Source organism: Rhincodon typus, chromosome 23 (genome assembly GCF_021869965.1).
Source record: "Rhincodon typus isolate 14 chromosome 23, sRhiTyp1.1, whole genome shotgun sequence".
NCBI classification, from domain to species: Eukaryota; Metazoa; Chordata; class Chondrichthyes; order Orectolobiformes; family Rhincodontidae; genus Rhincodon; species Rhincodon typus.
Genome location: NC_063354.1, coordinates 17,152,104 through 17,165,233, shown reverse-complemented (window position 1 = coordinate 17,165,233; position 13,130 = coordinate 17,152,104). Strand labels below are relative to the sequence as shown.

The 13,130-nt window shown below is 38.9% G+C and overlaps 1 protein-coding gene and 1 long non-coding RNA gene across 2 annotated transcripts; one reads left to right on the top strand and one right to left on the bottom strand.

Annotated features, from left to right (window-relative positions):
• Positions 1 to 745: 745 nt before the first annotated feature.
• On the bottom strand, positions 746 to 6,180 carry LOC125485839. Its single transcript, XR_007264536.1, has 3 exons — positions 6,031 to 6,180; positions 3,672 to 3,756; positions 746 to 877 (listed from the first exon to the last, which is right to left on the bottom strand). It is a non-coding gene; the product is annotated as an uncharacterized LOC125485839 (long non-coding RNA).
• Positions 6,032 to 12,545, top strand: cbx4 (chromobox homolog 4 (Pc class homolog, Drosophila)). Its single transcript, XM_020512316.2, has 5 exons — positions 6,032 to 6,466; positions 6,578 to 6,621; positions 6,957 to 7,022; positions 9,418 to 9,484; positions 10,416 to 12,545. The coding sequence occupies exons 1-5, from the start codon at positions 6,398 to 6,400 to the stop codon at positions 11,802 to 11,804; spliced, it is 1,635 nt and encodes a 544-aa protein (XP_020367905.1). The 5' UTR covers positions 6,032 to 6,397; the 3' UTR covers positions 11,805 to 12,545.
• Positions 12,546 to 13,130: the final 585 nt, after the last annotated feature.

The following is a 13,130-nucleotide window of genomic DNA, read 5'->3' as shown; positions in this document are numbered from 1 at the left end:
CACTCCAGAGTTCACGTGCCTCATTCATTTGAATTCAAATCGTGCCTTGCGGATTTATCCCACGGAAGAAAAAAAAGACTGTTTTCTAGGTTTGGAAGGGATTTGAAATGAATCCCTTATGATTCGCATCTCACAAACCTTCAAATGTTAAACGATTGAATGATCCGAGCAAATGAAACACACATTCGGTGTTGTGCCTTGACCATCTTGAAAAGCTTCGTGCATCATCGGAACTGGTAAAATGACCCATATTTGTCACATGATAACACATCAGTTGCTCAGATCAGCGATTAACGCCAAAACGTTATTTTTTTTACATATGCTGAAATTCCTCGAAGCCGAGTAGTGTTATCAGATAGTTCGCAGGAGATTGCTAAAAGTTAGAGGTGCTGAACAATGTCGGATGATGATGAAAAAAAAATCATCGGTAGAACCTTTAAGAGCGTGTTCACCACAAAACGCCACGTTTCAACCAAGGGTCGCCATCTGCTTTCTGTCAACAGGCGATTTTAGTTCAATTTGAGACGTTTTCAAACCAGTTTGAAGAAACATTGGAGATGAATGCGTGGTGTGCACTCAGCGCCCCAGACATACCACACCTTCCCTTCTCTCGGTCCTTCAGCACTTTTGAATTAGTATCGCCATTGAAATCGGCGTCATAATATAATTAAGAGCGATTAACTTTAATAATTGTTCTACCATGAAAACCTATTCATAAACTATCTACAAACAACCAATGCATCTATTAAGTAGTGAGTGGTGTTTTAATGCTTTGAAATTGGCTTGACCAATTTGTACTCTTGTTGAAAGAAGAATCGGAGGGTCCCCTGCCTGTATCTTCCATACCCCGCTTCATTGTTTGATCCATTGGTGCCATCTGCAAGCAAATGTGGTGGGAAGGCTGTAATTAGACAGCTAAAAGGGATTGTACTGTTTTTTCTCGCTACCCACAATTTGGGGAATCAGTACTTGTTGACCGATTGATCAATTAATTAACTAAATAAATAGCAAGCCCAAAACAAATCATTCCAATAATTTGGTTCACGTGCCTGAAAATAACAACCAGTTAGATTCTAACTGATATGGGCTATACATGATGATACCTTTACGACTTCGACAGGTGATTTCCAATGACACAAAACAACATTTTTGGGGGTAATATTGGACAGCTGGTTAACAAAAGTTCCGACTGAGCTTTGTATGAACCTTCATAATAGGAGTGCGTTTATGAAGTTTCCGACATTCTACATAAAGTACGTTACATGAAGCTACTATTTTTAAAATGATATATGTTGGACATTACCCATGCCCTACATGGTAGCTGAGAACATCAGAGGTCAGGTCACGCTGTATAACATCTATCCAAAATCTACCTCACCAAGGGCTTCCGAAAGACATGATCAAAATTGATATTATCATTTAGATAATAGTAGCCATCTATCACTGAACGGAATTAAAATTGTTCCATTGACTGAAATGTGAACGGTATAACAATATGAGTGTTTTTTTATGATAGACTCTTAAATGATAATTATCATAAATCTTTGTTGGTCACTGTACAGTTTCTGGAAGTGCCATTAAAAACTCAATATACTACAACAGAAACATTATCCAAAAACATAGATGTTTCATAATACTAGTTATTATAGAACATGGTGTTCCAAAACTTCAAATTAATTTAATCATCAGATATGGCAAAATATCAATCCATGGTCACCAGTTGAAACTTGAATCAATGTCACTCAAGCGGAATGAATTTCTACTTTGAAGTGTAAAGGCTCTAGAAATATGCAAAAGTTGTTGTATAATGGAGCACAACGGTCTGAACTTTTGCCTTTCAGAAATGCTGGTCCTCAGACTTCCTGGACCATTGTTATGATTGCTCTAATAATGGATAATGTGCAATTTAAAGGCATTTGGATCCTTAAACATTCCTGAGGAAATATATGCACCCTATGCCAAAGCTGTTGTACCTCAGGGCATTGTTAATACAGTTGGAAAAACATACCATCTGTTTTTTCATAATGACTGAAATTGGGCAACTGTTTAATTTTCATTCCATAAAGTTATCTTTAACAGTTCAATTTCCCCTCTACAGCAGTGATAGTTGTGCCATCATCTAATGATAACAGCATTGATGATCTCTTTTACTTTATCTCAATGGAAAACATTGCTTAGACTTTTTGTTGCAGTGCATATGAAATGGCATTAAATGGTGAATTATAGGATGATTGTGTTCAATCATATAGAGAAGAGTATTGCCCTTTAACAGTTTGAACCAGAAGGTTTTCTTGAATAGAGAATGAACTTCAAGTTTCTATATAGAAAACTATGTTGCGTATTGTACAAATATCAGTATTCACTAAATGTAGTTTGGAGGCTGACGATATTCAATTGATATCTTTGTGTAAAAGTGACAAACCATTGTCATGCCATATTATGTTAGATAACGTTGTCTTCACTATTTTCACTGTTGTGTCACTAGTTTGAGAACATCATTTGAGATTGATACATTAATGTGGGAATTCATCTGTGAATTCATAACCAGGAACTTGGAATTATTCATTTCATTGGGGAGCAACAATTGCTAAGAATGTGAAGTGATTTTTAAAAGTTGCCCAATTTGCTTATAAGCCATAAATTTAATACCAGAATTACTATTTTATACAAATCAAGCAGCTGACATACTTTGGACATCCCATCATTGTCTTTCCCAGTAGATTACTTGAGAGTTAATGGATGTTAGCAGAGTAAGGGAAGCCCCAAGATCGATGGAAATCAAACATAGGGAGCATTGGTATAAAAAAAGGTGGAAAGACATAGAAACGTGTATCATTTTAGTAGAGTAAGGATGCCTCATATAGATTATGATATTTGCTGTTGACCAAGATCTTCTGAGCTTTTTTGCAACTTTGCATTCACACTATTTTAGTGCCATGTATAAGTTGAACATTATTAAGATAAAACGGTGCATGCATGTTTTGCCAAATCTAAACTTACAAGTATTTAATTAATTGCAAGTAATCTTTCTACCTAATGATTATAACTAACAAATTTTATTACCATAACACAGAATATTTTCTACAATGAAGTGTATGGGCTGTAGAATAAAGAAAAGTTGTTATCTAATGGAGCACATTGATAAATTTGTCTGAACTTCTGCATTTTAGAAATGCCTGTCCTCAGACTTCCTGAACCATTGTCTTTCTCAGTAGATTACTTAAGAGTTAATGGATGTTAGCAGAGTAGGCGAAGTCCTAAGATGGATGGAAATCAAACATACGAGCATTGGTATCAAATAAAAGATGTGGAAAGACATAGAAACATGTGTATCACTTTAGTAAAGTAAGGATGCCACATATGGATCATGATATTTGCTGTTGATCAAGATCATTTGATCCAATTGTATGAGAATTTTTGCAACTTTGCATTCACACTATTTTAGTGCCATGTGTAAGTTGCACGTTACTAAGATAAAAGGATGCATGCATGCTTTGCCAAATCTAAACTTACAAGTATTTAATTAATTGCAAGTAATCTTTCTACTTAATGATTATAACTAACAAATTTGATAACCATAATGTAGATCTGTTATTCTTCATGGAATTAGTTACTCTTCAATATTTTCTATTCAACATAGTTAGGCTTGAGAACAATGATGTAAGGCTTACTCCAAATGCCAAGGATCCACATTCAAGTCGAGGGAATCTTTGTCATTTTTGATTAATCTTCATACTCAATGTCCAAACATCAAACCTGTTGAATATAAACATACTGAATTGTTCCCTTGTTCGAGGACTAGAAAATATCTGAATATAATAACAATGGAACTAATCTACTCAGAATAATAAATGACTATTAACAGTAAGAAAAATAGACATCAGTATTCCTTATTCTCCAATGCAAAGATACGTGTAGCTAAAACAAAGTTAGGCTATCTTCAGGGTTGTGGCGCCAGACGTCTGGATTATAATTTCCAACAATTTAAAATGGCTTTACATGGAATGCATTTGCACCAGAGGAAGTATCTAGATCATGCAACCATCACGAGCAGAAGTGGATCTTGTGATTTGGAATGAGTCTATATTTGTTTATGAGCAGGAAGACTATGCATCCAATTATTCCAGCAAGTCTGAATATTCCACGGTAAATGTAGCAAACGTAAATTTCGATCAGACTATACTGAAGCATATATTCACAGATCTTTGTGTGGGGTGGGTAACTGCAAAAATATTTCAGTGAGATGTAAAAATCCATTTTAAGTGACAACTATGCTGATATAAACACTAAACTATTAGCAACAAAAAGAATGATCTCAAAGTACTTCTCATTCCTGGGCCTCTGCACTCTTTGGGTGCTGAAGATGACCATTCATGGGCATTTTTCTTATATTTTGTGTATGTCCTTGATTAGTACTTGATTCGTTTTCTTTTACTGGGTATACGTTTAACCTTTTGGTGACAAAGCTTTTCGGCTGATAATTCCATTTATGCCCAAAGGGCCAATAGTAACACACCACAAGAAGACAAGCTATCATTACAGCAATAAGACATGTGTGAATTGGTTCATTGACTGGCGTTATTTGAATGTAAAATACCAATAATACCAAACAGTGCGCTGCATCATGAGGGAGATGGTTTGGAGACAGCGACATGATCTACTTTGGATGATTAAAATAAGTGTCGCAAAGTGCCAATTAGCCACGTGTTAATCGCTACGAGGACATCAGGACACAAAATAACAGTTTCGACATTTTTCTCCAAGTAAATACACCTATTGCAAGCGAAATTCGGGTTAGATGAACACCCGACTAAATGGCTGTTCCATTTATTTGTTCTCTTTTTAACGTGTAAGTGTAGCGATTATTCCTGAAATCAACAGAAAGTATTCTGCAATCATTGAAGTATCCGGGGTTTGCAACAATGCTTCTACATTTCGTCCGTGACCAATATCCTAATATGGGCATTCTGTGTCAGAAGCATTTTGAGTGTTGATAAATACGAGTCAAGAGCTATGGGGAGGGGGATGGGATACGCTGCGCTTTTCAGCGACTAGGTTGCCTCTCCCAAGCGGTTTGCCTGAGATCCTTCAATTTCTAATTTTGTGCCAGTGGATTTCTTTCATTTCAGCTTTTCAGTTTCGAAAATTGACCCCAGAGAAATGGACATGGAAATTGCATTAATAATCATTGCGAGTTTCCTTCAATCATCCATTCGAACTTAATACCCAGACAAGGCTTCTATTCACCTTGTATAAGTAATTGTTCAGCGATTGTTTTTTTTGAAAAGCAGCCGATGCACATTGACTGATGCTTCTCATATTTACTTAGATACACGCACAAATAGTAAAGCAAAACTTGTTCCCGCGGTATTGTGTCCTATGTTGAATATTGGCAGAGTTACAGCTTGAAATTGGCAATGCCCTACGAGAAGGAGCCATGGTTGCTCTTTGAATGAGGAAGAGTATTGTGTGCTGGTTCCAATGGTTCTATCATGTAACACTCCACCACGGTGGAAAGCACTAAATTACAAGCCACTGAGACAAATGAACATTGACTAACACTGTAGCACGGTGCTATGATCATCACTATTGCCATGATCGTGCATTATATCGGCTCAATGTGTTTGGGGAGGGGGGGTTGGTTACAAGCTGACTCACGGTACTGTGTACTTCGCAAAATGTATGCGCAATAAAGGGCGAACGTAGCAGCCCCTGTTATGGGGTAGTAGGGAAAAATTAAATAAAATAGTGACGCGTTTTGATGTCTGTCAGAAACGAAGCAGGTTTCTCAAAGAACGCAAGACATTGCTAGCCCGATGCATAGCCAATTAGAAGAGGACACGAAAGACATTTGCACATTGCACTGGAACAAAACTGTGAGCTCGGGGAATTACATTGTTTAGATGCGAGACAACAGTCCCAATGAGGAGGGAGAGGGACAGGGATGGGGAGAAGCACCATTTTCTGATGTTCATTTTCATGTCGTTCTGTCTTAATTTGGAAAAACAGAATTTATCTTTCTGCCATTACCATACAAGGCTGCGTCTTGCCCGTATTTGGTGCTGTAGTAAGATTCTCCGACCTCAGGCGGGGCTGAGCTGATTGACAGCTCCAGATCCTGACGCCACAGCGTTGTGTTGCCTGCGTTTCTGCGTTGCCGGCTCTGCAGCAGAGAGAGAGGGAGAGGGGGAGAGAGAGAGAGAACGGGTCTGTGACTACGGAGTCTAGAACCGAAAGGACAGGAAAAAAAAAGCCCGCCCAGAAAGGGTGCCAAGAAGATAAACAAGAAGAGCGAAAGGAAAGCCGTGACTGCCCACAGCAGGAGTGCTCCCTTCCGGGTGAAGCGAGCTGCAGTTAGCAGAGGTCAAGCGGCGTCCGTTCAGCTCTTCGCATCGCTATGGAGTTACCAGCCGCAGGGGAGCACGTATTTGCTGTGGAAAGCATCGAGAAAAAACGGATCAGGAAGGTAAATGTGACCGGCTAGAGGCCACCTCCACACTAATCCCTCCAGGTTATTGATCAGGAATAGTGCTGTCTCTGCTGTTCAGTGACGAACGCTGTCTTTATTTCTCCGCAGGGAAAAGTCGAATACCTGGTGAAATGGAGGGGATGGTCTCCCAAGTGAGTCCCATTTTTTTTTGCATTTTTTAAAATATTAAAGATAAACTACTGCGTCCGAATGTCTGCATGGCTGGAGGAATCATATGGGAGTCAAATCAATTCCCTTCTGACAAATGCCATCAGTGAATTATTAGTAGCTAAACCAATGTAACAAAAAAATGGCCAATGAGAGTCCTGGAATGTCTTAATGGACTGTGAAAGATATGATAGTGTGTGTGAATGGAGTGAAAATGGCCTCCCTTGCACACTGCTAGAATAGCAGCACTAGTTCGTTTTAATTTTCCGCTTGGGTATTTGGAGAGGTTTTGAGTGAACTGCTGGTGTCTTCTCCGCAGATACAACACGTGGGAGCCAGAGGAGAACATCCTGGACCCTCGGCTGCTCCTGGCTTTCCAGCACAGGTAAAGAAAAACAGAAGGGTCGAAAGAACTCTGCCACTAGTCTGCACACACACACATTTTGTACATAAACGCAAACACGACCAACAAAGAATAAATAAGGCTAAAAGCTCAGAGCTTTCGAAAGTAGAGGGGCTGCACTGTTTCGAAATGAAACCAGATTAGAACACGGTGATGTTTCGGTGCAGATGTGGTCTAAGACACCGCCTGGGTCCTTGGGATCTATTCTGAGCGCAGTTTAGCAAAAGCCAGTCCACGGTGAAATATGTTGAGATGGCCTTAACCGTAAGGGGGATGGGGTGGGAAATCGATAATCAGCTGGTAGCGTTATACTTCCAAATGCCAATACCTTTCCTGTCATTACTGAAGTTCAAATCGGGCAAGGACATTAGATAAGAAATTGATAAGATATATTGGCGCAATAAATACTGGAATGTAAAAGTTTGTAAAATCTCCCTTTTAACCACAGCTGCAATAGTGATGTGACTACTGCTGCCATGTTCCAGATCGTAGCTAGATGGTGCATTTATCTTCGAAGTGAGACTCGTGTAGGGAGGTTCTGGGCTGTCAGACTACACAATGTCCTTCTAACCAGTGTTCCTGTTTCTAATGGCCTCACTACGCTCCTGTTCCTTGATACACCTGCCAATGGCGCAAGTATCATTTTAAAGGGGCAACGTTGCTTTTAACTAACACTGTAACCTGAAAAAAGGACACAGAGGGTTACATATCTCTTTTAATTAGTTACACGATAATCGATCCGACTGGTGAGTAGCTCACGGGGTTGCCATAGCTGCTTGCAATCATGTGAATAAATAAAATGGAATCATGCTGCGTGTAACATGGTGGGAGGGACAAGAAGTTGCTTATAACTAGATCTTGATGGAACAGAAATAATTAGACTAAGTCAACAATACATTTTTAAAAAGAGGCTTACGTGCATTTGCGTATAGGCATAGGTAGTACGCGTTCTCTTCGTTTAAATTGAATTAAAGAGACACAGCACACTAGGAGGGCCAACGAGTGAAATTGAAGTTTCTCCTTTCCACCTGCCGCCAGTTACAAGTCGGTTGCAGTTATTCAAACTAAGCTAACCTGTAACTTTTGCATATTTTGACTGGGTTACAGGAGCATACTGATGAACATACAGCCCAAGTGAAATCATAATACTTTGTGTAAGAAATAACTTTAATAAGAGTGCAGTCTTGCAATGTAACAATTGCCAAAGTATCACTGTACTTGTTGCATTCAAGGCCTCAGTAGTCTAATTTCAGTTACGTCGATAGTAAAATTCCATGCAGAGATTTAATACAATGCATTCCAGTCTTATGCAGAATAAAAACAATGATCAAAACGTATTGATGCATTTTGGACTTAACTGCATGCTACACTTATTTTAACTCATTTAATATGGCAAAATAATAACATGAACTATCAGATGAAATGTTTGTAAACTATCCAAAGGAACCAAGGAAAACAGTGAGCTGTTAGATGCTCTTTTTTAAATGTGCATTTTAAATGACCAATAAGAGAACAATTATTAGAAAGCTGACAGGAGGTGGACATATTGTTGTGTTATTCTGTGGTTGAAGTAGCCCTAACATTACTATAACGGCACCCAAGTGAACTCTCAAAGTATACTTCAGAGGAACAGACAATTAGTATGCATTTATACATTTAAAATCTGGAAATAAGTACAGAGACCAATAATAAACTGGAAAATGCGCAGTAAATGAGAAGTGATGTTTTTTTTTTATTAGTGCACATGTAGAAACAAGAAAGGCTGCTTAGCATATACAGATTTGTCAGATCACAGACATTCTTTTAGGCCCAGACTTACCAGTTGTAAATAATGGTCATCTAAGACATTCTCTCACTAAAATTTTATGTAGAAATAATATTGTTATAGCTTATTGGGCAGATATCTTAATGTTTAATGTGAACTTGTTTAATTGAATATACATTGCAAGTCAGGAACTTGCCCCTTTGACACAATAATATGTAAAGCTTTACTTATAATCTGCAACACCATATCTTTGATGTGTATTGTGACAATGTAATCTGAGGAAGGGTCATTGGACCTGAAATGTTAACTCTGCTTTGTGTCTGCAGATGCTGCCAGACCTGTTGAGTTTTTCCAGCAATTTCTGACTTCATATCTAATCACTCAGTTGGTTATGCAAGTGTAAACATTTAATTAAAAATCTGAGCACCTAGAAACTGTTTAAATTAAAAGTATTTTGCATTATGTTAGGGTGTTGTAGGATACATACAAAGTTTAGCACAGCCAAAGAGATCAGGTCTTTTCAGGAGTGGACATAGAAAACATTTTGTAAACTGATTATGAATTTAATTTTTCCAGTAACTTTAAGACTGACTGTTTTACCTATGACCGCAGGGAAAGACAAGAACAATCAATGGGCTACCGTAAACGAGGACCCAAACCAAAACACCTACTAGTTCAGGTAATATCAACCCTCGAATGCTCATTTGTTTGTGTTATATATGAACCAGATTAGAGCAATCCATCACATATTTCCTTGCTCCATTTAATCAAGACAAATTGAGTTTCATAAATATTCGCAGTCAAACCTTATGCTCACTTACAGCAAGCAACTATGTAAATATCAATGTTATATTATAAAGTGATGTTGACACAAAACCTAAAGTGCAAGTGAATATGTTCTTGAAAGACATAAATAGATGTAGGGACGCAAATGGAAATTTGAGTACAAAATTATCTAGATGTACTTTAACAATACTATTGTTTAGCAATACAATCTCAAATCTTTAATGTTCCAAATTTGCAATCTGTAGTCACCAAATATCATAAAATATATTTAAAAAGACCAGGTACAAGTTAACTTATTCAGATTTGTTAATAAATAGAGAATCCGAAGCAACTTTGGTAGTAACTAAACAAAAAGTAGTGGTCATCAACTGGGTTACTAAGTACAAGCTGATGTTGATTACTGTGAGACCACTTATACTCATAAATGAATAGATTAGTAAGAACAGTTGGCATCTCATGCTTTGAAACAATGAGTAAGAAGTAATCAATGATTAAGACATGTCACAGGTTCCTCCTTAACATATGAAGCAGATTGATAGTGAAATAGACCTTGTTGGCCATATGCCTGTGCTTTAGGGCTTGGAGTTGGAACTTTTAGACCAGGGAAGTGAAACAAGTAAGAAGGTGGAAATCTAAGTCTATATAATTTGAGCTTTGCTACTGAGGTAGCTAAGAACACAACTTAAATTTCATTGATCAGTGGTTAAATGTGGAGCTGGTATACAGATCTAAGTTGTATTCCTCCTCTTTAGTTAATTGATTATAAGCTACTTACCAGAATTTGAAACCCAAATAATACTTATCAATTTATTCTCCATTTCCAGCTACCAGCTTTTGCTCGACGGTCAAATGTTCCATCGGAGCTGCAGGACAATTATGTGGAAGAAGAAAGGTCCAAGAGTGATATCCTGCAGCAACCCATTAAACGCCAGTATCAGCTGAACAGTAAGAAGCTTCATCAATATAAACCCTGTAACACCGAGGAACAGCGTCAGCATCAAGCCACTAAACATTACTACCAGCTTAACAGCAAAAAGCATCACCATTACCAACCAGACATCATGTATCCTAACCAACAGGCCGACTCTCACAGGAGCGAAACTGAAGGAAATCAGGAGCAACATCACAGTATTAAGGAACATGAAGCGCTGCGCAATGGTGCCAAAAATGGAAATCGTTCCCAGTCTGAAGGCATAGAGAAGCCTGAAATGAAGGAAATGGATTCGAGATCCGGGACGGGGCCAGAACTAGCCAAGCAAAGCGTGAAAAGCAATGGCATGAATGGTAGAATGAAAATAGTAAAAAATAAAAACAAAAACGGCAGGATTGTCATAGTTATGAGCAAATATATGGATAATGGGCTACAGTCGGCGAAGGATAAACACAGTAAGAACGGGGATGGAGGGAATGAGTCAGTGACAAGCAAGACTGGAGACCGCGAGCTATGGATAGTTAAAAATGGACATACCAAAGCTGTGGCGGCTGAGGAAAGAGCAGAGAAGTTGGAGGCTAATAATGTTGCAAATGGGTGGCCCGAGGCGGCCAAGACTCGTAATGTAAACAAAGAAGCAGTGGCCGATAAGAATGGTTATATTAGGACTTTGGTGGTTAAAGAGGCGGAACCTGCAGCACAAAATAATAACGTGAACGGTGAGGTAGCCGACGCAGAAAGTGAGGAAATAGCAAGAGGGAAAGAGGTGAGAATTCCAAAGGAACAACGTCCCCAGGCGCCTGAGCAATGTGAACAACCAACTCCATTGCGATGGGCCTGTGATTCGGAGGTTTCCAAAAGGGACGGTTTATACTCCAAACTCCCGAAATCCAGGAAACGCTATCTGTCAGAACCTATCGTGGACAGAGAGGCCAAAAAGCCGCCGACGTGTAGAAGCATTAGCGTCCCGGGGAGCGCCGTACAGCTGGAACAGGATGATCTCATTGAGCTGCAGGCGATCGATAGTTATCGGAATGAGGGAATTGATGGGACTTTGGACTCAAGTCCCGAGCAGCCAATCGATCTGAGCTGTGTAAAGTCCAGGCCAGAGCCTCAGAAGGCGACGACACAGCAGGCGGAGGCTGAGGAGAAAGAGGAAACGGCAAAGGGGGAGCAACAATATCCTTGGACTGGCCTCAAACCATACCTGGGCAATCTGATTATCACAGATGTCACAGCGAACTGCCTAACTGTCACTTTTAAGGAGTATGTAACGGTGTGAAGGAAACTTAAGGCCAATTTAGAAATCGTATAGAATGAATGCAGGAATCCTGAGAGTGAATGCACTCTAACCCAAATCTCCATTCTTTTCATTGAAAGGTTCAAATGTATGCAATTTTATTTATAAGCGGGCACATTAAATATGTAGAAGTAAATATGTGTCTGGAGTTAGACTGGACTAACCAGGAGTAAAGGGCAGCGATAAAAAAATCGCTTCCTTAAATCTGGATTTTTAATTTTTTTAAAAGCAAAATCTTAAATAAATAAAACCACATTATGGATGTTTGATACATTGTTTCAATTTTTAATCCAATGTCAGATATAATTAATATTTGTGATAATGTGTGCTATCTACATGTGCAGACTCTTTGTATTTCCTGTCTGTTTGATATTTCCGAAGCTGGCGAGCTTGTGCTGCTATGATAGAATTGTATTTTTTTTGTGCTTGAATGTAAATATGTGAAAACGCCTTTTAAGCACCATATTCGCTGTTGCAGTGAGGCGACAGTCAGTAAGATAATGGATGAATGTTGATATTCTGATTTTTTTTAAATCTCCGGGACGCCATTTTTGAGCTGGCGTTTCTTATTTAGCAACTGAACAGTGAATAGAAATTCTATGAAACAAGACTGAGTCATATTCTTAATTTGTGCCGCGCAATGTAGAAGTCAATATACTGTCATCGTGAAGCTCCTGTCGAAGGATTCTGGTGCTGTTAACGGAGTAAATGAAAGTGATGGAACTATGGAGCTTCATTTGAAATCTTACTGCCGATATTTTAAAGTAACATTTTATTAAAGTAAGTCATACTGCGTGTAATTGTGGTTACCAGCTGGCGTCATTTCTCGGAAACCACAGTTTGTTATGTGTCACGTTGACAAACTGTGCAGATTAAAATAGTCGAGGAGACAACATCCTGTGACTTGGGGTGCAATAACTGTACATCAAAGTCTCATTGCTCCTAAGACCTCTGACCCAGGAATGCTGCTTCACTGAGTATGCCGTCAAAGTGACTGTTCCCCTTGGCGGATCTCTTAGGGCATTTCTCTGGAAATGCCGTCATTAGAAACTCATAAAGTGCTAAACAAGACGACCGTTTGTCCAACTGCACGTGAAACGATCCTTTAACCAAGGCACTTCAAGTTGAGTTATAAGTGCAAAGCCGAGGGCAGGAGGTTTTTGGTTCATAAACGTTGATCTTAGACTTTCAAGCAATCAATGCCAATTGAGATCTGTGCTGTAGGATATAACTGGCTCAGAGGCTATCTCTCAGTGTGGGACTGTCTTAGGGCTAGGCGGGTGAAAGTGTGATTTCTCTAAAAGCCTC